This window comes from Pantherophis guttatus, chromosome 3 (assembly GCF_059756535.1).
Source record: "Pantherophis guttatus breed Tessera chromosome 3, ASM5975653v1, whole genome shotgun sequence".
Classification (NCBI taxonomy): Eukaryota; Metazoa; Chordata; class Lepidosauria; order Squamata; family Colubridae; genus Pantherophis; species Pantherophis guttatus.
In genome coordinates this window covers 189,970,183-189,996,373 of record NC_142065.1, presented here as the reverse complement: position 1 = coordinate 189,996,373, position 26,191 = coordinate 189,970,183, and the positions used below count along the sequence as shown (strand labels likewise).

Here is a 26,191-nt window from a genome sequence, read left to right as displayed (position 1 = left end):
CACAAAAATATTTTTGAATTTCCTTTCTTCCTTGTTCCGCTAATGCCATGGTGACTCACAGCCTGGACTTTACTTATACAATTTGCTCCTCGAAACACAGAATTATAATTTAATTATTTAATTTAATTTAATTTAATATTTAAATTTATATACCGCCCTTCTCCCAAAGGACTCAGGGCGGTGAACAGCCATAGGTAAAAAACATAGAATACAAAATTTAAAAATAATTTAAAAATATATTAAGCAATTTGGCCCAACAGTTAAAATCCCCCATTTAAAAATCAAATTTAAAATTACACCATTGGAGAGTTAGGCCAGCCCGGCTTGATGAAATAAAAAAAAATTAATAAAGCAAATGTTACAGATCCTTCACACAGATATACATGGCATATTTGCTTATAACTTTCCCAGATGGAGCTTTTTATTTTGTTTTGTTGTTTAGCAAACACACTACCTGCAGTCACACAAATTTTTAGTTGCTGCCTCTGAAGCTCCTAAAATAGTGGTCAAATTATAATTTTTGGTATGACAGCACAGGACAATTATTAGATGCATAGGAGTAATCCTATTAGCTGTACTTAGTTAATTTAAATTTCATGAAATGAAACAGAAGAGAAATCAAATGTAAGTATTGCTTTGGTCCTGTCTACCTCACTGTCCTACTAGCAAAAGAAGTAACCCTCAGAGGTTCTGTGTACACTGTTTGGCCCCAAAATTTTCTACCAAAGTACTGACAAAGTACTGACCCTCCAGGAGAAAATGACGTGATTCATATGTTTAGCTGTTGCTTGGTCACTCCTTTTGTACATGCAAGGCTTGGTTCTTGATGCTGAGCTTGCTGTCTTGTTTGATTTTCCCAGATCAGTTTTTGCATTGATCTGAGATCAGAACTGCCTGGCTGTTTCTATTTGATGCTTCAAAGCTTGTCTTGATTTTGGGAAGCAGATTAAGTATGAGCCGTTCTAGGTATATTGAGCTTAAAGAAAAGAAGGCTCAGGGGAAACATGATAGCAGTCTTCTAATACTTTAAAGGGCTGTGACAAGGGGAAACAATGTAGATTTATACTCCATAATGCCCCAAGATAGGATAAGAACCAACAGATGGAAACTTTAGAGAGAGAGATACAAACTCAAAATAAGAAAGGATTTCCTGACTGTGAGAGCTGTTAAGCAGAGAAAACAACCTACTTCCTGGAGTCATGGGTGCTTCATCACTGAAGATTTTCAAACAGATGTTGATCAGCCATTTGATTGGGATGGACTCAGGATTCCTCGCTTGTACAGGAGTTATAGTAGAAGACATCCAAGTTCTCTTTCAAACCTCCATAGCTATGGTTTCATAATTCTATGCTTCAGAGGGACACAGTAAAGGCATTTTTTTCACTATTTCCCCTGGAACTGCAGAATGATTTGGTGGGAAATCAACTCTTGTCTTGTCTATTAACTTCAGGAATTCTTCCAGCCTCCTTTAGGCAAGGCGTAGTGGCCTCTTTTTAACATGCCTCCATCCTTCATTCCAAGGGGTAGTTTTGTATTTCCCCTCATGTTGCTGCTGCTATTGTTTTAGTCTCTTCCTTGTCTCCCTCCCTTCCCCACCCCCCCCAGCAAAAGCAAATATAGCAAGGAAAAAAAGCAGTGGAAGGATGCCAGCTACTCCCCCTCTTTGCATCTTCTCATTGGCCAGCTGGAGGAAATCCTGGCTGGGACACCAGTGTAACAACCCAAGATTAGTGCCAGGATTGTGACTGTGAGGAGGTTTTTCTTAATCTCTGTTTTAAAATCCTCGGACAGTTAGTGGGAAATAGCTTGGATTGCTTGTTAAAAATCTATTTGCTCCAACTTTAATATGTCTGTTCCCAAGAGAGCTGTTATCCTGGACCCCATCTAAGTTAGAAGACTATTCACTAATTTGAAAAAGAGGGCTTCCTAAATGATTGCACCCATATTATGGAACATCTTGACCCACAAAGTTAGCTGGTGTCCTCCCTGGCTGTTTTTCATGTTGCTGGATATGAATATTGTTTTTTCAAACAAGCATTTGTTATATCTGGTAGAAAATATTTGTTATGTTTTGGTTTTAAATATTGACTCTGTGTGCTGTTCTTGGTTGTTTTGTTAAATTGTTTTTATGTAATTGTAAACAGGCCTCTGGGGTGTTTTTATTCAAAAGGATATAGATGCCTTATTAAATAATGGTGCTGTGTAATGTTTCAGATCCAATTCTCCAAAACGCTTTGTAGCTGACAGGAGCATAACTGTTGTGCTGGTCTGCATCTCTTTAAAGAAACTCCACCGCCTTAATAAATACAATACTGTAAAATCACCATATTTTTATTCATCACAGTATGTAGTCCCTGAAAGTATTCACATTCTGATATTGTGGAAATTTAAAAAAAAAAGCAACATAGCATTTCCTCTTTTTTCTAAAGTTCCATTTATTTCACATAAAAATAAAATAAAATAGTTTCCACCAGGGATGTGTGAAGTTTGATTTGGGAAATCAATTCAGACAACTCTTTGAATTGACAGATTACATTGTTGAATCACGTCAATAATCTCAGCCACATCAGTTATTCCGATTGGATCAGAACTAATCTATCCACCATTAGTTCCTATCCAAACTAAATTAAATTTGACTTGTCCAGAGTTGAGAACATTTATTGTTACGGTCCAAGCATTTTATAGACTAGAGTAAGAGATAAAAATTAATTTCGGCATATAGGACTAAAACCAGCTTTTATATAGCAATTTGTTCAAATCAGTTACTTTCTTTGGCAATTTCTTTAAAAAAACCAAACACCTGGAGCCTGGTAATTTCAATGTGCTCTTCAAAGTTCCATGACATTTTTTCACACTTAAAACTGACTGAAGTTGAACTACATTGGGTCATCATTTGCGATCGAGTTCTCAAATGTTGTTTCATAGGGATGAAATGGGAAAAGATAATTGATTCAGGAATGCGGCCAACAAGTGTCTCCAATAGTTTTGGTAATGTTGCTGAAGATCTTATTAGGGAAATGACTGATTGGGGTTTTCAGCTGTTAGGCAATTGCTTGCTAAGAGTGATGTTGTTTTAGATAATGTGTACATGGGAAGAGAAATTACAGACTTGAGGAGGACAACCTAAGAACATTTTGTGGTGCAGGTTGTTTTCTCTGATGTAGCAGCCCTGGGCTCAACCTGGATAGCTATAAATAAATGCCAGTATTTTAAAACATTGGTAGGACTGATCTTCTTCCAAAGGAAACAAGGCCAGCATAACTTTACCCTGGAACTTCTTACCAATCAAAAAATAAGCATAATAAGGTACATTGATGACTTAGACTTGCGGTCTAGATGCTCTGAAGGTGCTGCAGGATGAAATGGCAGAGAACTATGACGTTAAAGTGGATTTTACTACTAGACCACACACAGTGGCATTTTTTTAAAACCGCTTCTGTGTTTGTTTGTTTTTAAAAAAAACTTTCCATGTAACTATAATATCTGACAGATTTTAATCTAGCCTGCCCTATGCTACTGCTCCTTCTTTATACAAGACTTTCTTATATTCATTCAGTTCAGAACAGTATACTAAGACCTACTACTGCAGGACTTTGCTTTATGTATAGCGTATAATGCATCAAAGTGTCTTTGCTTAAAAATCACTGTGTCTGCCACAATACGTAACATGTACTTATCTGGATCTTGTTCACAAATACCCATAAAGCAGTTTGTGCATGAACCAGTCTTAGGATCAAGGAAAAATATATATTCTTTTGTTTGAGGGGGAAAAAATAAAGTAGGAATTGTCAGAAAAAATAAATAGGGAAGAAAGGAGAAACTACATTTTGCAGTTATTAGTTACAGTACACAATAAAAAAACTAAGTTAATTCAAATAATATTACAACAATATTTTTGATCTTTCATTTTAACAGAACTTTATTGTACTTGATAATTGTTGAGCAATTTATCTCTTCTTTTTTTTAATCTAACATAGCTCCTTTATGCCAATTATATTGCTCCTTCTGCTGAAATGGATATTGGAATAGAACAGACTACAAAAAATGAGATTTACAAAAGAATTGATCCGCCATTTGAAGATCTTTTTGACCCAGCAGAAGAATATATCCTCTCCCTTCTTTTGGTTCCATGGATGAAGATGATAGAGGAAGACCGAGAAACGTATGGGAAGGTAATCTATGAACATATGAAGCCTGTCTTTTTATATATATATATATATACCATATTTATCGGAGTATAAGACACACTTTTCCCCATCTAAAAGAGGGTGAAAATGTTGGTGCGTCTTATACACCGAATACAGCCATTTTTGGCCTCCCAAACCCCCATCCTGCTGATCCCATTTTTGTGAAAAATGGGCCCGTTTTTCGCAAAAACAGGATATGCAGAGAGTTTGGGAGGCCTGCAGAGTGCTCCTGGGGACTGGGGAGGGGCAAAAACGCCCCTGTTTTTGCAAAAACAGGGGCGTTTTTGCCCTCCCAGGTCCCCAAGAGCACTCTGCAAGCCTCCCAAACCCTCTGCATGCCCCGTTTTTTGCAAAAACGGGCAAAAATGAGCCTGTTTTTGCAAAAAATGGGACACACAGAGGGTTTGGGAGGCCTGCAGAGTGCTCCTGGGGGCCGGGGAGGGCAAAAACTTTTTTTCCTTACTTACCTCTTCAAAATCTTGGTGCGTCTTATACACCAGTGTGTCTTATAGTCCAAAAAATACAGTATATACTTTTTTATTTTTAAATATACATAGTTATTAAATACATGAACAGTGTGGCATCTGGGTATCGTTAGTTTTGATACATAATAATAGTGGTAATATTGATAATACTAGTTACATTAATAATACTCACATAATTATAATATTATAAATATTAAGATTGAAGCTATTAAATGTTAGTATTTGCTCCACCATGTATATAATCCTTCCATATGAAGCCTGTCTTAATCTTCCTAACTATGACCTAACCTCCGTTTCAGCATCTCCTTTGTTTGACTTTACTCCATTCCTACCATCATTAGGGAAACAGTCCGCATTTTTCATTCTCCCATATTCTTCCCAAATTCTTTGCTGAAATGTAAAAAGACTGCCGTCGGCAATTTTTAACTGAAGGTTTATTGCTATGCCAATTAAACAAAACAAAGTGATACACGGTCATTTATAGGCACATAGTTCTGCAAAATAAAACAATATTACCAGCTACCTTTATACTCTTCAGCTTGTATTTCGAATAAAGTATTTAGGATGCTTTTTCCCAACAGCAGTTCAAAGGAGGTGATATTAGCAATTACTTCTTCCTTTTTGCCAGCAAGAATAGCAGTTTTAAAGACAAAAATTATTTTTCAATTACTTAATTACAACCATTTGAATGTTAAGTTTTGGTAAATGTTGCAGAATGTTCCCGTTTAGAGATCAGTCAGCCTTTCTGTCCAAGTTAATAATCTATTCTCCTATTTTTCTTTTCCAATTCTATGGCTGTTGAGCATAATGCTTTGTTTTGAATTTTTTCTTGTTACGTTTTTAGTTTTAGTTAAGTTTTTCCTCCTTAAGCTTGTAGGATTTCCTTTGTAATTGAACAGACCTTAGCATTTTCCCCAACATGCTGATACCTATGCTATATTTTGGTGCTCCTGTTTTATTTGTTTATTATTTATCAACATTATTTGCAATTCAAATTTCTGGATTCGAATCCTACCAAGGTAGCTTACAAATAATACAAAAACTTGTTAATGTTCCAGTAAAGATTATTTGCCTGTAGTCCCAATAAGCACTATCCATTCACTATCAGAAGAAGCAACGTTCTTTTTAGTGCTTTTAGCATATTTTTTATAACAAAGAAATAAATAAATGCACTTGTTAGTCCATATTAAATAACCTGGTGAGTTTATGTTGAATTTTGTTTTTCATGCAAAACAAAAAACAAAACAAATCAAACGTATCAATTAGCATGCACACACCACTAGTGACTTTGCCACAGTTTTCTTTGAAAACGAGAGGATATTTCTCCCTGAGATTCTGTGGTGGAATGTAGTCTGGATTCCCAGGAGGGAGGGGCTGCATTCCAGAGGGCAAAGTATGGAATGTTTTGTCTGGAGAAATTCGGTAAAACAGCTGCTCCTTAACAATTCCCAGAATATATCTACAGTGATGCAACTAGTTACTTTAATATGTCAAGATTTCTGTCTATACCGTGTTTCCCCAAAAATATGACCTATGCCAAAAACAAGCCCTAGCCCGATTTTTACGCCTAATATAAACCCTACCCGAAAAACAAGCCCTAGTTAAGCCCCCTCACCATCTGGTTGTACGAGGTGGGGCGAGGTGCATGTGTAAAAATCAAGCTAGGGTGGGGGGGTGGAGCTGCCTCACACACCCCGCACACGCTTACCTTAGGACTGCCACAGCCAGGCCTCCAACAGCCCAACACCTGTCCCACCGCTGGCTGACTTCTTCTGCTCCTGCTTGTGGCCGCTCATGGCTGGACACCACATGACGCATTGCACCAGTGCTCCGCTTGTGGCAGGATGCTGTGTGGCATGTCACACCGGTGCTGCCACTCGCACATGCAATGGCATAACACACCACGTGGCCTGCTGCCATGCGTGGCGACACCAGTGTGATGAGCCATGCGGCATCTGACCACGAGTGGCCGTGAGCAGCCACAGAAGAAGTCAGGCAGCAGCGCGACAGGTGTCAGGGTGTGTGAGGCCTGGCTGTGGTGGTCCTAAGGTAAGTGGATAAGACATCCCCCGAAAATAAGACTTGGTGCTTATTTTGGGGCCCAAAAGAAAATAAGACCAGGTCTTATTTTCGGGGATACATGGTGTCAGCCTTGGAGCCATTTTCCCTCTTGGCATTCAGGGCTGCCACAGCGAAGAAAGTTGAGCTGTGGGAACGGGAAGGGGGAGGAAGAGATAACTAGGGGATTTTAGCCATAATAAAATTCTTTCTCCTGAGAACCAAGAGTTTTTCCATCAGGTGCAAGGAGTTGAGGTCTGAGACAGAGTGACCCGTGGACTGTGACTTGATTGGACCATGTGATGGACTGCCTGGGCAGGGGAGGAAAAACTTTACTTTGAATTAGGGGAAAACCCGAGGGAGGTTCAGAGTTGGGTTTCCCCAGATGTGCCAATATGATGTGCCTAATAAATCTATTCTTTGAGGAACTCACCTGTCTTGGAATTTTGATTCTGTTTGGCCCGTTACTTGAAACTCTGACACACGGTAGATAAGGAGCAATAAAGGAAACTTCCCAGAAGCAACTCCACAAGTCTTTCTTGATTCTGGAGGGGCCAAATGGATGCACACAATATTTGTGGCTTTAGCTGTTTCAGCAAATATTCTCCTTGAATCATCTGGTCTGAGGGAAATGCAACATGCAGAGATATGTTTCCTCAACATCTGTCTTGTTCCTGGCAAGTGTGGTTCTTTTCTACCCACTGTCATTGGCAGCTTTCCTCTCCTACCCCTTCATCTTTCTTTCTGTAAAGTGTCCTGGGTGGATGACAGAAGTTATTATTTTATTAGGTGGAGCTGGTGGAAGAAATTCGACAGCTGGACTCGGTGTACTTTAAAAAGCTGAAGGCTTTGCATGCAGAGGACATTTCCAAGAAGGATGAGGTAAAGGCAAGCACCTATTAACAAAAACAACATCCTTATTCTTGCCTCATATTGAGCGCTTAACCCTGTGTGCTTCTCTGTGGCAGCAAATCTGTCTCTTGAGAAACCTATGAAGTCTTTACACAGTGCAGTTCTACGTTAAAAACATTCAATCTGCAAACATTTACTCCATACCAGCCAATTGCTGCATGGCTTCAATATTATAGTGTGTCATGAGAAAAGGCTTGCTGTGCAAACGAACAATATTCATCCTATTGCTATTAATACTACTAATCAGCAGTGGTTTTTGGATTATGTTACTACTGGTTCGCCACGCGCATGTTCGCTTCGTGCACATGCACGGTTTGTATGTGCACCTGCCTTTCATGCATGTGCCCGGCCTAAAAAAAGTGCCTAAATAGGATAGCATAGAGCCGGGGGGGGGGGGGCAGGGGCGGGCCCACCTGCGATTTCCGCTACCGGTTCGAGCGAACTGGTCAGAACCAGTTGGATACCACCTCTGCTACTAATGCTGTTACTACTAATTGATAAGATAGAGGGAAGAATATGGGACAATAAACATACAACTTCAATACAGGGGGAATTTTATCTGATTATCAAATGCAAATGAGTATTGTTTTCTTTCTATGAACTTGGGGGAATTAATATTAATTATAAGCAGTTGGCGACTCACCCCAAAAGCAAAATCCTCCAGCTTTATATTAAAAGTACTGTGAGAAATGAATTGTAGATCTCACTAGATTTTATTCTCATCTTAGTTGTATAGCCAAAATGCTACATTCATTGCTCTTTCTCACAGATACACTGATATAGCATCAACCAGTGAATAATATTTCATACAATAGACCATAAAACACATGCTGGGGATATTCCTGAATAGTAGTATAGTATAATAGTATTTTTATCATAAAAAGACATAGCTTTCTCCTTTCTCTAGCAATAAGGAAATAGTTATACTGTTAAATCATATCCTAAGGCAGACTTCTGGAAATTCTCAATGTGTTGAACTTCAACCCTCATAATTCCCAGCAAATGTAACCAAAGAAGCCCATTGGTGGGAGGGCAATGGAATAGAACATACCAGTCTCCTTTAAGAAAAGTGCTTTGAAAGCATGATGTTACAAAATGGCCCATTTTCAAAGCAACAATTTGGCTCTGAAATAGTGCTATAGACAACATATGTGCAATATGCAGATCATCTTCTAGAAGTCATGTCCCCATTTTCTGGCTATATCTGCTATGGTGTCCTGGATTCGTATATTGTGTTGAGAGAAACAATACATTATCTTCTCTTGAGCCTTTAAAATGCCAGCAATTGTCATGGTGCCAATGTTATATTAGGAAAGATGATGATACAAAAAAGGAATAGATAACCTTTTTGTTCTTTTCTCTTATATAGATATCCACACAACCCTAGTTTTTGTAGTCAGCTGTCACTCCTACATAAAGCCATTTATTAGTGACAAGAGATGATACAGATATTATCTTTAATCAAATATGCACCCAGTCATAGATCTGGATGGGCAGAGGTGTCCTTTAATCTTTGATCCTGAAATACAATGAAACTGCATAAAACAAAGAAGAAATACATATCTTCGTGGGCTAAGAAACCAGGAAATACGAGCATTATCCTGTACAACTTTTTCCTTAGGCTTTGGCAGTTGAAGAAGTTCTCCGGAAGTCTGAGTCTATTCAACTTGTAGATTCTGTTGAACAAGACTATCCTGAGGGTTTCAAATCATACTCCATTATGAAATTGCTTAACAACAGGATAGATTTGGAACAATTCCGTATCTTTCTTGAGGAGCAATCAGCAAGGTATTTCTCCTGTTATCGAGTGGCCCTATTGTGAACTCCAATTTCCCTAGTAATGTTTATAATTTCTATATCTTACTTCATTGGTATGACGATGAAATAGCAAGACTTCACCGCTTGGTGGATTTTGAACAGCTAGTGTCTTTAAAGAATGAGATGTGTATGAATCAGTGGTGGGTGGCCCCCGGTTCGGACCGGTTCGCAAGAACCGGTAGTAAAACCAGTGGGAGGCTCCGCCCACCACCCCGCATGTCATCATAGGTGATCTGTGCATGCGCAGAAGCTTGGCACACACGTGAGTGAAGCGAGCACGTGCGTGCAATCTCGTTGCAAACCAGTAGTAAAGGTAAGTAGAACCTACCCCTGGTATGCATGCCAAGGATTCATATATACCTCACTCCAAATTTCATCTTTAAAAAAATGTTTTGGCTCCAGGCACATTTTGAACTTCCATTATATTCCAGTTTCTATTCTTGTCATTTCCATCCACTGATTAAGGATACAATATCCATATCTGCAGATATACTTTCTTCTAGTTCATTTGTCCAGTACCAAAGTATAAAGAGGAAAATAAGGCAAGTTAGGTTAATGTATGAAATTTTATTATCTCACACATGCAGCATTCAATGCAAAATGTTTCTCTTTTAATGAGATTTTACAATTCTGGAAAGGTGTCATTTAGTGTGCTACAGGTGCAAAGCCTACTTAAGCCAGGAGGTTTGTTATAGCAATCTAGGTCAGTGTTTCTCAACCTTGTTTTGTTTTGAAGGGCCTCTGCAATAAGATCAGTCTAGCAGTGATGTTTATTAGGGTGTAGAAATTGATTCTTGCTCAATTTGAATTAGTGATTCACTTAGAAATAGCAATTTAATTCAATTTAACAATTCAAATCAGTTTGGGGAAAAAACCACAATTAAACATAACATTTCAATTGTTTTTGACTTGGTTTTCCCAATCCTTTCTCGTCAGATCTGACCGTTTGATTCCATTTTCTAAAGCAGTAGGAAAGTTGGCTCAATTTAGAGATATGCTGAACCAAATCTGTGAATCAAAGTTTCACAAAGCTGTAACATGTGTGCAATTAAGGCACATGACGTTTTATAGATTAGATAAAGTAGTTTCCAAGCTTAACTTACTTGGGCTGAATTAAAGAGTTTTAAAACCTGAATTTAGTTGGAATAGTAAATGGAGCATGTAAATGAGCCAATTATTTTCAAAGAAAGAAATCTCTGCTTTTTGTACTACGTACGAACCATGTCCTCTTTCCAGCATGCAGTGTAGAAACATAAAGGAAGCAAGACTTTTGGGTCTTATGGGCAATTGTAGTCCAGTGTACTCACTGCAGTTGTAGTGGCTATAAGCAGTCGGTTTCCATTTAGGAAGCTATTAATATATCATTCTCTAACGTGGCACCTTCCAGATATGTTTGGCCATGCAGATTAGGAAATTCTTGGCTCTGGACTACAATACATGAAGGTGACAAGGTGGAAAGGTTGCTTTAATAAGACAACAGTTATTAAACGATACCAAAAGCTTTGTTAATTGCCATAGTAATAATTTTACATCTGTTGTTGCAATTAAATCAGCGTCAACTCAATTACATTTATTGCCCACAATATACAAGTGATTTGTTATTGGCTTCTTGCAGGGTATTTTGCAATTCCCCACTCTAACTTATAGTTCTCCTGGATTTTCCTCCTAGTCACTCATCCAAGAATCAGCTACCCTGCTCCTACATTTTTAAGAGTTCAGCAAAAATCAGGAAAATGCTGTTCCTGCTGTTTTTTATTCTCTATAATTCCACTCCCCTCAATACGTGGCAGCAAAACAGTCGGTGGTAGACCTTACCCAGGTTTGGAAGCGAAACAGGAAACCCAGGATAAATAGTTGGACCAGAGAGTTGAAAATCGTCCCTGTGGAAGTTGTGACAAATTTCTTCCACGTTATTGCCAAGGATACATAGATGCATCCACAGACAGTAGAGGTCAACTTCCGTTTTATTTTTTATTTTATGTATTTGTTAGCTTTGTATACCCGCCTTTCCTCCAAGAATTCCAGGTAGTTTACATGGGGATTTCCTTTCATTTTATATAATACCATAAATTTGAAAACGTGGACAAGTTCGTAGAAGCTGCTGACATCACCAGTAATCCAGTAGTGGTTTTCACTTACCTTCGCTACCAGTTTGGAACTGTGAGTGCATGTGCGTGCTTGCTTTGCTCATGTGTGGCGCTTCTGCACATGCGAAGAGTGTCTGTGATGACGTCCAGGTGGGTGGGCAGAGCCTCCGCCACCGCCGCTACCTGGGGAACTGGGGCGAACCAGTAGAAACCCACCACTTCAGTTATCTATCCTATTAGAGAGCTTGTGGAGGTTGCCAATTCACCTTTGTCAATCTTCATGGCTCCTGTAAGTATGTGGAAGAATTACTTGTTCTGAGTGGCAAAGTGCCTGCTGCATACAATTACTCAGTGCCATTCTATCCATGTTTATTCAGATTATAGAATTTCATTTGGATGTATGCCTGAAGAATTATGAATAAGAATAGAACCCACCATTAGGAGAATGGGGATTTCAGAGGATGGGGATGGGGTAATTTAAGGTGAGGATAGGAACAATTTGTTTGCTAGAGGCCTCCTGTACTTGTTTTCATCTTCAGCCTAAAACAGTAAAAACACACACACAAAAAAGGGGGGGAGGATCTGCCCTTTCTAGTGATGTCAGTAGATGGTAGATGCTGTAGTGGGTTTCAATTTTCTTTACTACAGGTTCACTATTGGGAGCGCATGGTTGCGCTTGCTTGCTAAGCAAGCGCATGGCACTTCTACGGATGCACAGAGCATTTTTGATGACGTCCAGGCGGGTGGGTGGAGCCTCCTGCCACTGCCGCTACCGGTTTGCATGAACAGGGAGCAACCCACCACTGGGTAGATAGTGACCATCTCCTCCTATCTTGCCCATCCTTGGTGCGAAGTAATATTTATGATGCTGTGATAAAACAGTGGTGAAATTCAGCTGGTTCATACCACTTTGGCGGAATCAGTTGTTAAATTGCTGACTGGCCCCTCCCCTTCCTGCCCCTCCCCTTTCAGAAGTTCCCCCGCGGCCCATTTTTGCTCCCAGGATGCTGCACAGAGGCCTACTAGACCTAAAATGAAGCACAAGGGGGGCAGTGCCCCCGCAGCCTATTTTTGCTCCCAGGGGGGTGCAGGAGGCCTGTCACACCCCTTGGCCACACCCACCATGGCCACACCCACCCAGCCAATCATTAGGGCAGAGAACCAGTTGTTAAATTATTTGAATCCCATCACTGGATAAAAACATATTGTTTCTTTTGTAGCGCGGACCTCCTGTGCTGGATAGACATTGAGCAGTTCAGAAGAATGTTACACAAAAATAAAGTACAACGAGAGGAAAAATCTAAGGACATTAAAAAGAAATATTTAAACAAGAAATATTTCTTAGGACCTGACAGCCCAGCTACAAAAGAAGAACAAGAGCAGGTAACTGGCTGCATTTAAAATGTTAGCAGAAGATGGTGCTGGTTCCGTTCATTTTCACATTTTATGATTGCTGAGTTGTGTGCTTAGTACTAAGCTATATTTTTCCTGGTGGCCAACATGCATTGTGTTTTAGTTTGATCTGATGCCCTTTAAATAAAACCAGGCTTCTATGTAGAAGTTTTTTTTTTTTCAAAATGCAGCCCCACAGAAGCAGGGAATGACAGCCTTACAGATTAAGTGGATTGGAAAGGTACCTATTCTTCCATATAAATGAAAGTTTCCTAGAGTAAAACTACTATAATTTGGGTTGCAAAATCCAGATGACCACTAGATGGCAGCAGAATAAGTATTTGATGATTTCAGCTATTGTGCCATCAAGTTGTTGTTGACTCATAGCAACCATGTAGATCAATTTCCTGTGACAATCTGTCCCTAACTTACTCTTTCAGCACTGTATCAGCACTGTAATTGAGCCCATCCAACTTGCTGCTGGTCATCCCCTTCTCTTTCCTTCCACCTTTCCCAGCATTACAGTCTTCTCCAAACAGTTAGATCTTTACATAACGTATCCAAAATAGGATAATCTGAGCCTCTCTTGATATGGTAGCTCATCTTAAGACTTAAATCAGGGGTGCTCTTCAGCAGGTTCTGACAGGTTCTGGAGAACCGATAGCAGAAATTTTGAGTAGTTCAGAGAACCGGCAAATACCACCTCTGGCTGGTCCCAGAGTGTGGAGGGAATGGGGATTTTGCAGCATCCTTCCCCTGGAGTGGGATGAGAATGGAGATTTTGCAGTATCCTTCCCCTGCCACGCCCACCAAACCATGCCTACCACATCACACCACGCCCACCAAGCCACGCCCACAGAACCAGTAGCAAAAAAAAAATTTGAATTCCACTACTGACTTAAAATGTATGCATGTCCCAAATGTGCTTTTTCCAAAAGGCAACTGGACTTTCTTCCGGGAGGGGGATTGAAAATGTTTCACTTCTCATCCAAGAAGCTTCTTCAGTGCTGAAGAAGAACTGAATTAAACTGAAGAAGCTTCTTAGATGAGAAGTGAAACATTTTTTAAAAAACACCAAGAAAATCCAGTTGCCTTTTGGAAAAAGCACTTTTGGAACAACCATGACTTGGATAATTGAGAATCTCCGTAGACACTGGCTAATGTGGACTTCTCAGAAGCCTTCTTAGAAGATTAATAATGTTGAACAGTTTCCTTCAGTAGATAGCATGGTCCCTGTTTTCAATAAATACTTCTAATGGACTTCTATAGGAAAGTTGGATGCATATTTAAATGTGTTTCCTGCAACAGTGATTATCCTATATAGTTTATTTGATTTGTATACCGCCCTACTCCCGAAGGACTCAGGGCAGTGAACAGCCAACAATAAAATACATAAATACACAAAATTTAAAAACCCGATAAAATCAAATTAAACTTTTTGGCCCAGACAAATTAAAATACCCCAATAATTTAAAAACAGGTTAAAATTTACATATTTAAAAAGGGAAGAGATTTGACCTGATAATTCACTTATACTTGTAGAGGAATATGTGTTAAGACTTAGATAAAAATGATGAGAAAAAGGATTACACATTACTTTAAAATATTAGATATTTAGATGAATATTGGAAAACCAAAGATATAAGCTGAGGTTTTTGCAGCCAAGAGATTAAAATGTTTAGCAAATGAATATACACATAGTTCCAAATGTTATAAACATGAATATGCATATAAAACATACATTACGCAAATTAATATTTAAAAGAATATCCAAATTTTCTTCATTATGGGGGCTCAGGATCTGGTAGTTCTCCCCTTGGCATGATCTAATGACTAAGCAAGCAAAGAACTTTTCACTCTGAAATTGTGAAAGGGTGTTGATGGCTCTTGATTACTCTAAAGGTCTCCTTTAGTTACAGTTGCATTCAAAATATAATCTGTTATATTGCATGATGACGAATATTTCATTCTTGGCAAGAAAGAAAAAAGTGCCTCAAATTACTGAATGGTTCTAAAATTAGAGAATTTCACCTCTATTTTAAGATTGCTGAAATTAAAATATTTTTCTTATTAAATGTGTTTAATATTAGCTAGTATGTCGGCCTGGAGTTATATATGTCTATGCTTTGGAAATACAGTAAATGTGCATAAATGAGTTGATTTAGTAAAATCATTTTACAGTACTTTGTCTTTGGGAGTCATTAGGATCTGGGTGGCATATAAACTTAATAAGTTACTTTTGTTGTTTTGGAAGAAATCAGGTCTCATAATGTATTTTAGAATCAGAGATCACTAAGAATAAAGAAGATCTGAGGGGGGAAATGCTGAAATATTGTAGGACAGTAACCAAAGTTCAAATATCTCAGACATATACAGTATAATTCCTGCCCAAGTTTACCTTTTGAGTATCTTCTTCAGTGGTGAAATGTAAAATTTGTTACTACCGGTTCTGTGGGCGTGGTTTGGTGGGGAGGGGTATATGACTGGGTGGGCATGGCCAACATTTTTTTTAAACTTTTAAAAGCATGTGTAGAAAAAATGCTTTTAAAAGTAAAAAAAAAGCCTCTGATGATCGCGCGGCTCAGCTGGGCATGGGGGGGGCAGGGATTTCTGCTACCGGTTCTCCGAACCACCCACCACCATCGCTACTGGATTGGGCAATCCGGTCCGAACCGGGCACATTTCACCCCTGATCTTCTTATACATAATATTAACAAAAAAATTATTTTAGATGACAATTTTAGACACCCGTGCATTTTATCAATGTAGGTTATGTTCATTTCAGTTATAGATGGAAATAGCTGTTTTCCATGGAGATGGAAACTATGCTTATACTATCTTTCCTACACTGAGTTGGATTACGGCCTCCATCATTTACATTCAGCATGGCTTAGGTGTGCCTGGCATGATGGCTGGGGTAGACCAAGTTATAAAGAAGACAACAGATGCAAATGTTGCCCTAGATTTGACAGATTACCTAGTAAGGAGTTCACATTCCTTTATCTGTATATAATAGAAAGTAATTAAGGGATTGTATGAAGACTCTATTACAGTGGAAATTCTTTCCCTTAAAAAGCTGAAGTTGATTTATAGACACAGTAGCTCTGAAGAAGGACTTCTTTAATTCAAAACACACTGGGCTATAAAATAAAGACCATATGATGGATAAAATCATGTATAGTTTAGGACCAAACTATTTACAGGACTGCCCTTCCTAAACATCCCCTCTATACTTCTGGATACATTGAGCATCTCTGGTTAATGTTGCTTTCTGCATGAAAAGGGGAAGCAATCCCCCTCTTCGTTACCATTTAGGAAGGAGCTCAACAAATATTTGTTTATCTAAGTTCCCTAAGTGTATCTGTTTTATTATTTCGCTGTTTTAAAAATAATTGCTTTATTGTTTTAATGATCTAAGTTTTACTTTAATTGGAATTTTTAATTTTTTTCCCTGAAAGCCACCCTGTGAAGGCCTGCCTCAAATATTAATCAATCAATTGTAAATGAATTTTGGATTTTCCTCACTTGTTTTGCCTTGACTTTGCTTTACTCTCAAACATTTTGTGGTCCCCTGGATGTCTTTACTAGGTAATGAAGTCACATGGAGGCTGGGGGCAAGTACTTCATGAATTAGTTTCTCCCGTAATCTTGTTAGACGTTCAAAAGTACGCCCAGAAGAGATTAGAGAATAAGTGGTTGCCGCTGTTTTATACCCGCAAAGACTCTGGAAAGTGGAAAACACCAAAGGTAGTATTTTAATAATTTATATGGCATTCTAGTGACATGTAGTTTGAATGGTGAATACTTCAGAGTGCTTGATTATCTGAAAATCAATGATCATAAGAAGCATGCAAGAGAGTACAGATGACTTGGTAGGCAGTTTTGCTTCTAATGGATTCCTTAGTAGATATTCTTCTAAGCCACTGAAAATGAAAGTTGGGCCTCTACATCTGGCAAGCATTCCAGAGTTTGCTGGCGGGAGGTAGAGACCTTGATCATTGCAAGATTCTTTCCATCATCCACAGTCCCTCCCTCACTGAGACACAAATGCAATTCAGTCCATGTGGAAGCTCACAGAATAATGCAGGTTCTGAAGACAAGAGGCTGGGCTCCTTCATGCTCAGCCTGTCTTTTTCTCACACTGCAGCTGTTGCTCATCCTCCCACCTACGGCACTGCCTTCTATCAAGAACAGTATTGATCCTTTCTTCTGCACGATAGTAAAATAGATGGAGTCCTTGTCTGGCTATCAGCCAGGCCTTTCATTCAGTGTAGGAAAGAATTATTGGCTCTATGGTGCAATGAATCTACTGGATGAGAAAGGGGCTTTTAAGTTGGTACCCCTCCAAAGAGAAAAATTGTTGAATCTGCAGAGTCCTCACTTCACTGATTTTATGAGTGTGGAGTTGGGAGATTAAGCCTGGCTTTGTTTTCTGTTCTTTTTCATTTCTTCAAAGTTTATTCAGTGTATCAGGTTACTTTCCTGACTAGGGGAAATAATAGTTAGGGGAAAATGTATTAGTATATCTAAGGGCAGCTGTTCTCTTTCAGCAGTGGTCCATTCAGGCCCATGCTATTTCAGGAAGTAATCAGGATGCCTTTTCCTCATTAGCTTCAAATTTTAAGATAGCCAATGTATTTTATTTTTGACCGTCCAGATTGAAGAAAATATAATTTCGTTCTTTAAAGGAAGCCTAATCAATATTGACCAGAGTTAGGATATCCTTCAAGGAACGAGGACACCCTCAGCATCGGTATTAATATTCATGCAAGTAATCAATAAGCTGTTTTGTCGTGTTTGCTTTCAGCTACATATGGAAGAGGCAGCGGAAGACATTTTAATTCAGGAACAGGAAAGGAAAGAAGCACCGTGGAAGGCAAGCTGTATTTGTTTCTACTTGGGTCTGTGTAATATGGACTCATCGTCCTCTAAACCAGGGGTGTCAAACTCAAAGCCCGGAGGCTACCCATGGGGTGCTTAGATCTGACCTGCAGGGCTGCCCTGGAAACAGCAAAGGACTGGCCCGCAGTGCCTCTGCCATCGAAAACAGAGGTCCGTTTTCGCTGGCAGAGGGTTGCAGGAGGCTGTCACAGCCAAAAATGGAGCTCAGGAACCTGTTTTCTCTGGCAGAATGCTCGGGGCCACCACAGGCCCCCCCGACACCAGTGACATTGAGCTGGCCACGCCCACTCTGGCCATGGCCCCCCCACCCCCGCCGATGTTAAATACAACCCTGATGCGGCCCTCAATGAAATCGAGTTTGACACCCCTGCTCTAAACCATGCAGTCTTTACATAAACAGGAGAGTAAGCCTAGCTGGTGTTAGGTAAGAACAGTCATTTCAGTATTGCATTCATGATGCTACATCGGTAGCATTGGCTCATATTGTCAAATTAAAAAAATTAAGTTAATGCAAATGCCACAGTCTCTGTTCGAATTGATACAATTGGAGTCAGAAACTTAAAAAAAAAAAGAAATCTAAATGGTCTTTTTTTAAAAAAAAAGTTTGTTTTTGATTTCTGTGGCTACAAGTGCAATTAACAAATGTATGAACAATACCTGAATAAAGATGCAAGCTTTTATATTTTACTTTTAATTGCTTGCCATGGCTTTACACTTTAATTTAATGTAGAAAGTATGTTTTCTTTCTGGAACAAAATATTGGTTTTTACCAACTGGAAGATAATTTATTATTGAGAGTGATTAAATGCACATTAAAAAATATGAAATATACAGCACAGTGAGCAGGATTAATCATGACTCATGGAGTCTGTTTTACTTATAGCTATGTTCTCACATGATGATTGTATTGATTTGTTAAATGACTTAAAGCCTTGTGACATGACATATATCAGACCAGTTCTGGCCTTTTCCTTTTTTTCCTATCTCTTTTTATTTATAAAAGTTTTTTTTTTTTAAACAAACAAACACATAATACATCAATCCTTCCGTGTGTCTTCTCGGTGTTTCTTCCGTGACTTCTTCTTTCTTTACTCCTCCTATCTTCATTTCTCCTTGATAGTGTCCATTTCTCTGTTGCAATATTTTCCCCAAATTACAATACATTTAATATAACATTCTCCTTATTTAATTATCACAATCTTTATATCTTTTTTTTAACCAATCATAAAATTTCCCCCATATCTTATAATAGTCCGTATCCTCTCTCTTTTTAATCATCAAAGTTTTTTTTCTATCTCAAAAGAACAGCAAACTCTTTATATATCTTGGAGGTTGGAGGACTTTTCTTTTTGATTTAGCTTCTATAGGTAGCTCTCGACTTACAACAGTTCATTTAGTGACTATTCAAAGTTACAACACCACTGAAAAAGTGACTTATGATCATTATTCACACTTACCACCGTTGTAGCATCCCCACGTGATCAGAATTCAGATAGTTGGCAACTGATTCACATTTATGACGGTTGCAGTGTCCTGGGATCATGTGATCACCTTTTGTCAATGGGTAAACCCAGTGGTGGGATTCAAATAATTTAACAACCGGTTCTCTGCCCTAATGATTTCTTCCAACAACCAGTTCACCAAACTGCTCAGAAAGTTAACAACTGGTTCTCCCAAAGTGGTGCGAACTGGCTGAATCCCACCACTGGGTAAGCCAGATTCACTTCACATGTAATTCACTTAACAACTGTTATTCACTTAACAACTGTGGCAAGAAAGGTTGTAAAATGGGGCAAAACTCACTCAACAAATGTCTCATTTAGCAACATAAATTTTGGGCTCAGTTGTGAATTTGGCCCCTTTTTATGACCTTTCTTGCCTCAGTTGTTAAGTGAACCCCTGCAGTTGTTAAGTCAGTAAGATTGGCTGTTAAGTGAATCTGGCTTCCCCATTGACTTTGCTTGTCAGAAGGTTGCAAAAGGGGATCACATGACCCTGGGATTCTGCAACCGTCATAAATATGGTCAGTTGCCAAGTGTCTGAATTTTGATCATATGACCTTGAATGGTTGTAAGTGTGAAAAATGGTCAGAAGTCACTTTTTTCAGTACTGTTGTAATTTTGAACATTCACTAAACGAACTGTTGGATTGAGGATTACCTGCACTGATGACATTACCTAGTTTGGTCATGAAATGTCTGCAAAGAAACAACCCAGCTCAGAGAGCACCAAGGACTTGGCACTAATGTTTTTGTTTTGTTTTGTTTTTCTCCCTGTAGTTGTTTCTTTTGGCAGGACCAGGGAATACAGGCAGGTTAAATAGGAAGGCAGGACTGAGGGATAGTTCAGGAGGGGCATCTTGTGTGCAGGGAATCTCTTCAAGAGATTTTTTTCTACTCCTAATGGTGTCTTTCCTTTTTAAAGATGTCTCTCAAAAATCTTGGAAGAAGGTAGGAGAAATGTATGAGATGTCATGTTTCAAATTTGTTTTACAAATTATTGCCTGATCTCCTGTGTCAGGGATGAAATTCAACAGGTTCTGGAGAACCGGTAGCAGAAATTTTGAGTAGTTCGGAGAACCGGCAAATACCACCTCTGGCTGGCCCCAGAGTGGGGTGGGAATGGAGATTTTGCAATATCCTTCCCCCAGGAGTGGGGTGGGAATGGAGATTTTGCAGTATCCTTCCCCTGCCACGCCCACCAAGCCACGCCCACAGAACCGGTAGGGAAAAATTTTGAATTTTAGCCCTGTCTTGTGTCATTTAAAAATGACTCCTTTCACTGTGCTGGTAGGTTCTGCAGTGGTATTTAGATTTTTAATCGTCTTTGGTTTCTTTCGGTTTCTTTTTAGTCTGCCTATTCCTCCATACTTGTCCTCCATGCTCCCCTTTTCTTGATGTGAAGACCCACAAATGTCTTGGTGGCATTCATTCAGTGAAACAACAAACTTTCAGCGTCTGTCTGGGTTCATGGCAATTGATTAGAGTGGCTTTTGTCTACAAGATGTCAAGGGCAGGGCAGTTTTAAACTTGCACCTTTCACGATCTGTGATTACTCTTGCATGTTTCTAAACAATTTCAAACTTTTCCCCTTTCTATTCATAACTCATACCTTACAGCACAGTCATATGTTCTAAATCATTATTAGTCATTTCCTTTTTCCCGTTGTCCCTTCCAGAGAAACTATGCCCAAATCAAACAAAAGAGTGGGAGACAGACAGTGGCTGCCAAATTCTACTGCGTCTATGCAGTGAACTACTGAACATTGGGGTCAATGCAGAGATAAGCATCAGACAGCTTGCCCTAGTAATGCTTGTGTTATTGCCGTTGTATAAAATGTGTGCTTTCTTTTCTCCATCCCTCCTTTCAACAGCATAAGAAGAATTGGGTGCTTTTGTCTCAGGAAATCATTACTTTCCGTAAAGCTCTGATGAATCCCATCACAGCTCTTCAGTTTCAACACTTTGTGTCCCTGAAAGGAGATTTATTGGGGAATGGAGTGATTTTCTGGCAGGAGGTACAGAAATATAAGGTACAGCATTTAAGAAATGGAAATAATGCAGTTACTCAGCAACCAGGACATTTATGTCTAGAACTATGGTATTACTTTGGAACCATTTCAGAATAGGTAATCTAAAGATACTAACTCCACGACTCTGAGACTTCTCCTATTACTTAGCTAAATACTGAAATACAACCTTGATGACCAAATACCTTTTTCTCAAATATCCCATTCCTTCCCCTTTGTCTAGTTTAAAGGTAAAGGTAAAGGTTCCCCTCGCACATATGTGCTAGTCGTTCCCGACTCTAGGGGGTGGTGCCCATCTCTGTTTCAAAGCCGAAGAGTCAGCGCTGTCTGAAGACGTTTCCGTGGTCATGTGGCACGGAAGGCACGGTTGCCTTCCCACCAAAGGTGGTCCCTATTTTTCTACTTGCATTTTTTACGTGCTTTCGAACTGCTAGGTTGGCAGAAGCTGGGACAAGTAACGGGAGATCACCCCTTTACATGGCACTAGGGATTCGAACTGTTGAACTGCCGACCTTTCGATCGACAAGCTCAGCATCTTACACACTGAGCCACTGTGTCCCTCTAGATTATACCTCTAGAATTTCTTGCTAGTCCTTCACTTCATAATCAGGTCTGATCCTGCTACCCATTTTAAATGGCAGTCTCTAGGCTACTTAACCATACTGTGGTTGTCAGATTTGTTAGATTGGCGCAGGGAAAAGAAGACGCGACTCAGCAGAGGTCCGTTCAGTACTTTATTCAGCACAAGTGGAACTGCCAGCTGAGCTGCCGAGCCCTCCTTCTATACAGCTCTGGCAAGCTAGCCGGCCAATGACATTTATTTAAACTTCCCGCTGGTGGATTAGCCAACCACCGGCGGATGCCCATATAAGGACACAACAATATTCAATCCAGGATAGGATACTGTGGCTTTTACCAAATAAGATCAACAGTCTAGCAAGGAATCCTGATTCTGTAGCTCTAGGCCTTAGTTGTGCGAGCATAATATCAAACTGTAATTCCCAATTGTGGCTAGAAGATTTGGAACCCTCCTTCCCATGCTTTGAACTCCTCTTCCCTGCAGGATTTGCTTTAGCCTTGTTATCATTTTATAAAAGCATCAACATTGTGATGGCAAACTATGATAAGACCTTGAACCAGAACTGAAATGGTTGCTAAGCATAAAATGAAATATTGGTTTGTTCTCTGCTGTTTGCTGTGCTCTTGACCTCCTAGCCTACCCTTCCAACTGCCCGCTTTGTTTATGCAGACTGTATGGCAATTTATAAGCTTTTCCTCTGGCATCTTGAGTGTGTGGCCATCTTCTGTGCTTAGTTGACATTTCAGTATGATGTGCAAGCTCAGAAAATTGAGTTCATTGTTCATTGTTAAGTTATCCATTAGTTAATGAATCTTATGCACACATTCAAATTGTTTACTATGTAACATGGCTGCTATTAACATTTGGGATGTTGAACTAAAAGCAAGGAGTATCTACACAATGCCTGATGCAGTATGACAGCAGTTCCAATTATTTGTATTTGCAATTTTTATTCTCTGTCTGAAACACTTAAAAGTTAGAAAAGTGTGCTTCTCCCTCCCTCCCTCCCTCCCTCCCTCTCTCCCTCATTCATTCATTCATTCATTCATTCATTCAGTACAGGTGCTGCCTGAATTCAGATTGACTCCTGGTTCACATGCAAGTTAATATAAAAATAACAATTTACCTAAAACTGCAAACAGATGGTGAATCTGGTCAATATCTAAAATAGATGCTATACGCCCCTCAGGGGCTCCAACTACCCTAGCCTAAAGCCTGGGAGAAGACCCAAGTCTTTAAGGTCCTTTAGAATGCCCTCAGGCAACCCCCATAAAGAGGCAGTGCAATTTATGTCCGTATCAGTGGTGGGTTTCAAATTTATTTACTACCGGTTCTGTGGGTGTGGCTTAGTGGGCGTGGCATAGCTTGGTGGGCATGGCAGGGGAAGGATACTGTAAAATCTCCATTCCCACCCCATTCCAGGGAAGGATACTGCAAAATCCCCATTTCCTCCCAATCAGCTGGGACTTGGGAGGCAGAGAATAGATGGGGGCGGGGCCAGTCAGAATTTTTACTACCGGTTCTCCGAACTACTCAAAATTTCCGCTACCGGTTCTCCAGACCTGGTCAGAACCTGCTGAAACCCACCTCTGATCAGTTTGTTTTCCTTTGAATTCAAGGACGAGAGAGAAAAGTAGATCAATGTAACTAACTATGCAGAAGAGCCCAAAAATAGGTGGATAAGGAGTGTGTGTGTGTGTGTGTGTGTTGTGAGAAACTAGTGTGAATTCATCCTTAGAGATGTCTTGATACTATTAAGTGTAACATTCAAACAGTTCATTAGTTGTGTACTGGGGTGGTGGCAAATTCACGTATCTATCTAACACACAGTTTGCAATATTTGTTATCATTTAACACAAGAACATGCTTTGCATAGAATCAAAATATATAGTTAATGGTACATTATGGCTAAATAACATGAAATGAATAGACAAAAAAAACCCCACACCTCACTGGATGTTACTGAAGTACACATTGCCATCATCCTCATTGCTTATCATTTTTCTTAGGGCTGAGAGTTATAATTCATACAATATCTTAAAGGTCACCTAATTGGCCATTGGCATCCTAAAGCAGGGATCTCCAACCTTGGCAACTTTAAGACTTGTGGTCTTCAACTCCCAGAATTCTTCAACCAGTGAAGCTTTGTTAGCTGAGGAATTCTGGGAGTTGAATTCCACAATCTTAAAAGTTGCCAAGGTTGGAGACCCCTGCCCTAAAGGATCTTCTGAGAGTTAATTTATTCTCTCTGTCCTTAACATGGTTGCAGTCCAAAAGGAGTGAGATCTTCCCTTCTAACATGAATTTTTATCTGATTCCTAAAGAAACTTTGAACTTGCCTACTTACTGAGATCTTTTTCTGAGAACTTCTTCAGATTCTTGCCAAACTGAAATAGGTGATGATGACTGAAGAAGATTTTCACACAATGAAGCTCTGATTCTGAAATGGTTCCCTGGGAAATTTTTGTAAAGTGAGTTGGCCTGAGAAATAGAACCTGAAGAGTGGCTAGGGAACTGTATTTTAGACATAAATCAAGCTCACTATCTAAATAATTTGCATTAGCTTTCTTTGACCTGGTGCTTTCCAGATATGTTGGGATGGCAGTTCCCAGAATTTCCCGCCAGCTGTTGGCCATACAGACTGGGAATTATGAAAGTTGCAATCCTAACACATCTGGAACTCATCAGGTTGGGGAAAATTGATTTACATGTTGACTGTGTAATTGCATATATGCTCTGAATGTTTCGTTTCTTCATTTTCAGGACCTGTGTCATTCTCACTGCGATGAGTCCATTATTCAGGAAAAGATCACAACCATTATCAATTGCTTTATTAATTCTGCCATTCCACCTGCTCTTCAGATTGACATACCTCAGGACCAAGCCCAAAAGATCATTGAACACAGGAAAGAGCTAGGCCCATATGTGTTTAGAGAAGCACAGGTACAGGAATAAGCCTTGTGGGTAGCCAATGCCTTTTTTTTTTTTAATTTGATTTATATGCCGCCCTTCTCCGGAGACTCAGGGCAGCTTACAATGCGTTAAGCAATAGCCTTCATACTTTTGTATATTTATACAAAGTCAACTTATTGCCCCCACAAACTGGGTCCTCATTTAACCTACCTTAGAAAGGATGGAAGGCTGAGTCAACCTTGAGCCTGGTAAGATTCGAACCTGCAGTAATTGCAGGCAGCTGTGTTAATAACAGGGTGCTTTAAACCACTGTACTACCAAGGCTTTTGTGTAGATTGAGAATTATTTTTATGAATGAACGTGATGGGCACAAAGCTGTCCCTATTAAAGAATCTGGATTGGCATACTCTAGCTTTATATTAGGGCATTAAAAATAAAAATGAAAAATGGGATCCATGATATGCATAGAGATTCCATCTGTGTACAGGTAGTCCTCGACTTACAACAGTTCATTTAATGACCGTTCAAAGTTACAACAGCACTGAAAAAAGTAATTTATGACCACTTTTCACACTTATGACCCTTGCAGCATCCCCCTGATCAAAATTCAGATGCTTGCAACTGACTCATATTTATGATGACTGCAGTGTCCCAGGGCCATGTCATCCTTTTATGCTACCTTCTGACAAGCAAAGTCAATGGGGAAGCCAGATTCACTTAACAACCATGTTGCTAACTTAACAGCTGTGGTGATTTGCTTAACAACTGTGGCAAGCAAGGTTGTAAAATGGGGCAAAACTCATTTAAAATGTCTCCTTTAACAACATAAACTTTGGGCTCCATTGGTCGTATGTCAAGGGCTACCTTTACATAAGATTTTGTCACATTCAGATATTGTTCAGGGCCACTTCCAACTTTGGTTTCTTGTGATTCCTAAGAAATACTCTAAAAGTATATGATCTTTCAGAGTTGTTCAATGCAATACCCAAGAAACTCTTGATAAGAAAAAAATAGGGTATTCTACTCTCACTTTCTCTCTCTCTCTCTCCACATGTACATACAAAAGTACAGAGATTTTAGATTTGTGCTGAAAATATGTCATCAGTGCACAGAGCAGTTTATTAATTTTTTTAAAAAAAATCAGAGTGCTTCTGGATCCAATTATATACTCCTGTTCCAATTCCCCTTTAAAAAATAAGCATAAGTGTGAGTGACAGCAATTTGCTGTATAGACAAAATAAGGTATCTTGTAAAAATTACTGTTGACTACTGATGGTAAAATCATTTTTCAAAATGTATTTTAATAATCCTTCCATCATTTCACCATGAA

The 26,191-nt window shown here is 39.4% G+C and overlaps 1 protein-coding gene across 4 annotated transcripts in view; it reads left to right on the top strand.

The window, feature by feature from the left end:
• The window catches only part of RGS22 (regulator of G protein signaling 22), an 85,084-nt gene that overhangs the window by 51,481 nt on the left and 7,412 nt on the right, over positions 1–26,191 (top strand). For all 4 annotated transcript variants that reach the window (XM_034422520.3, XM_034422521.3, XM_087891370.1 and 1 more), the window contains 8 exons: positions 3,978–4,172; positions 7,520–7,612; positions 9,264–9,430; positions 12,768–12,930; positions 16,528–16,686; positions 17,747–17,815; positions 21,213–21,371; positions 24,712–24,891. In XM_034422520.3, coding sequence (XP_034278411.2) covers positions 3,978–4,172; positions 7,520–7,612; positions 9,264–9,430; positions 12,768–12,930; positions 16,528–16,686; positions 17,747–17,815; positions 21,213–21,371; positions 24,712–24,891 — 1,185 coding nt within the window. The remainder of the gene's footprint in view (positions 1–3,977; positions 4,173–7,519; positions 7,613–9,263; positions 9,431–12,767; positions 12,931–16,527; positions 16,687–17,746; positions 17,816–21,212; positions 21,372–24,711; positions 24,892–26,191) is intronic.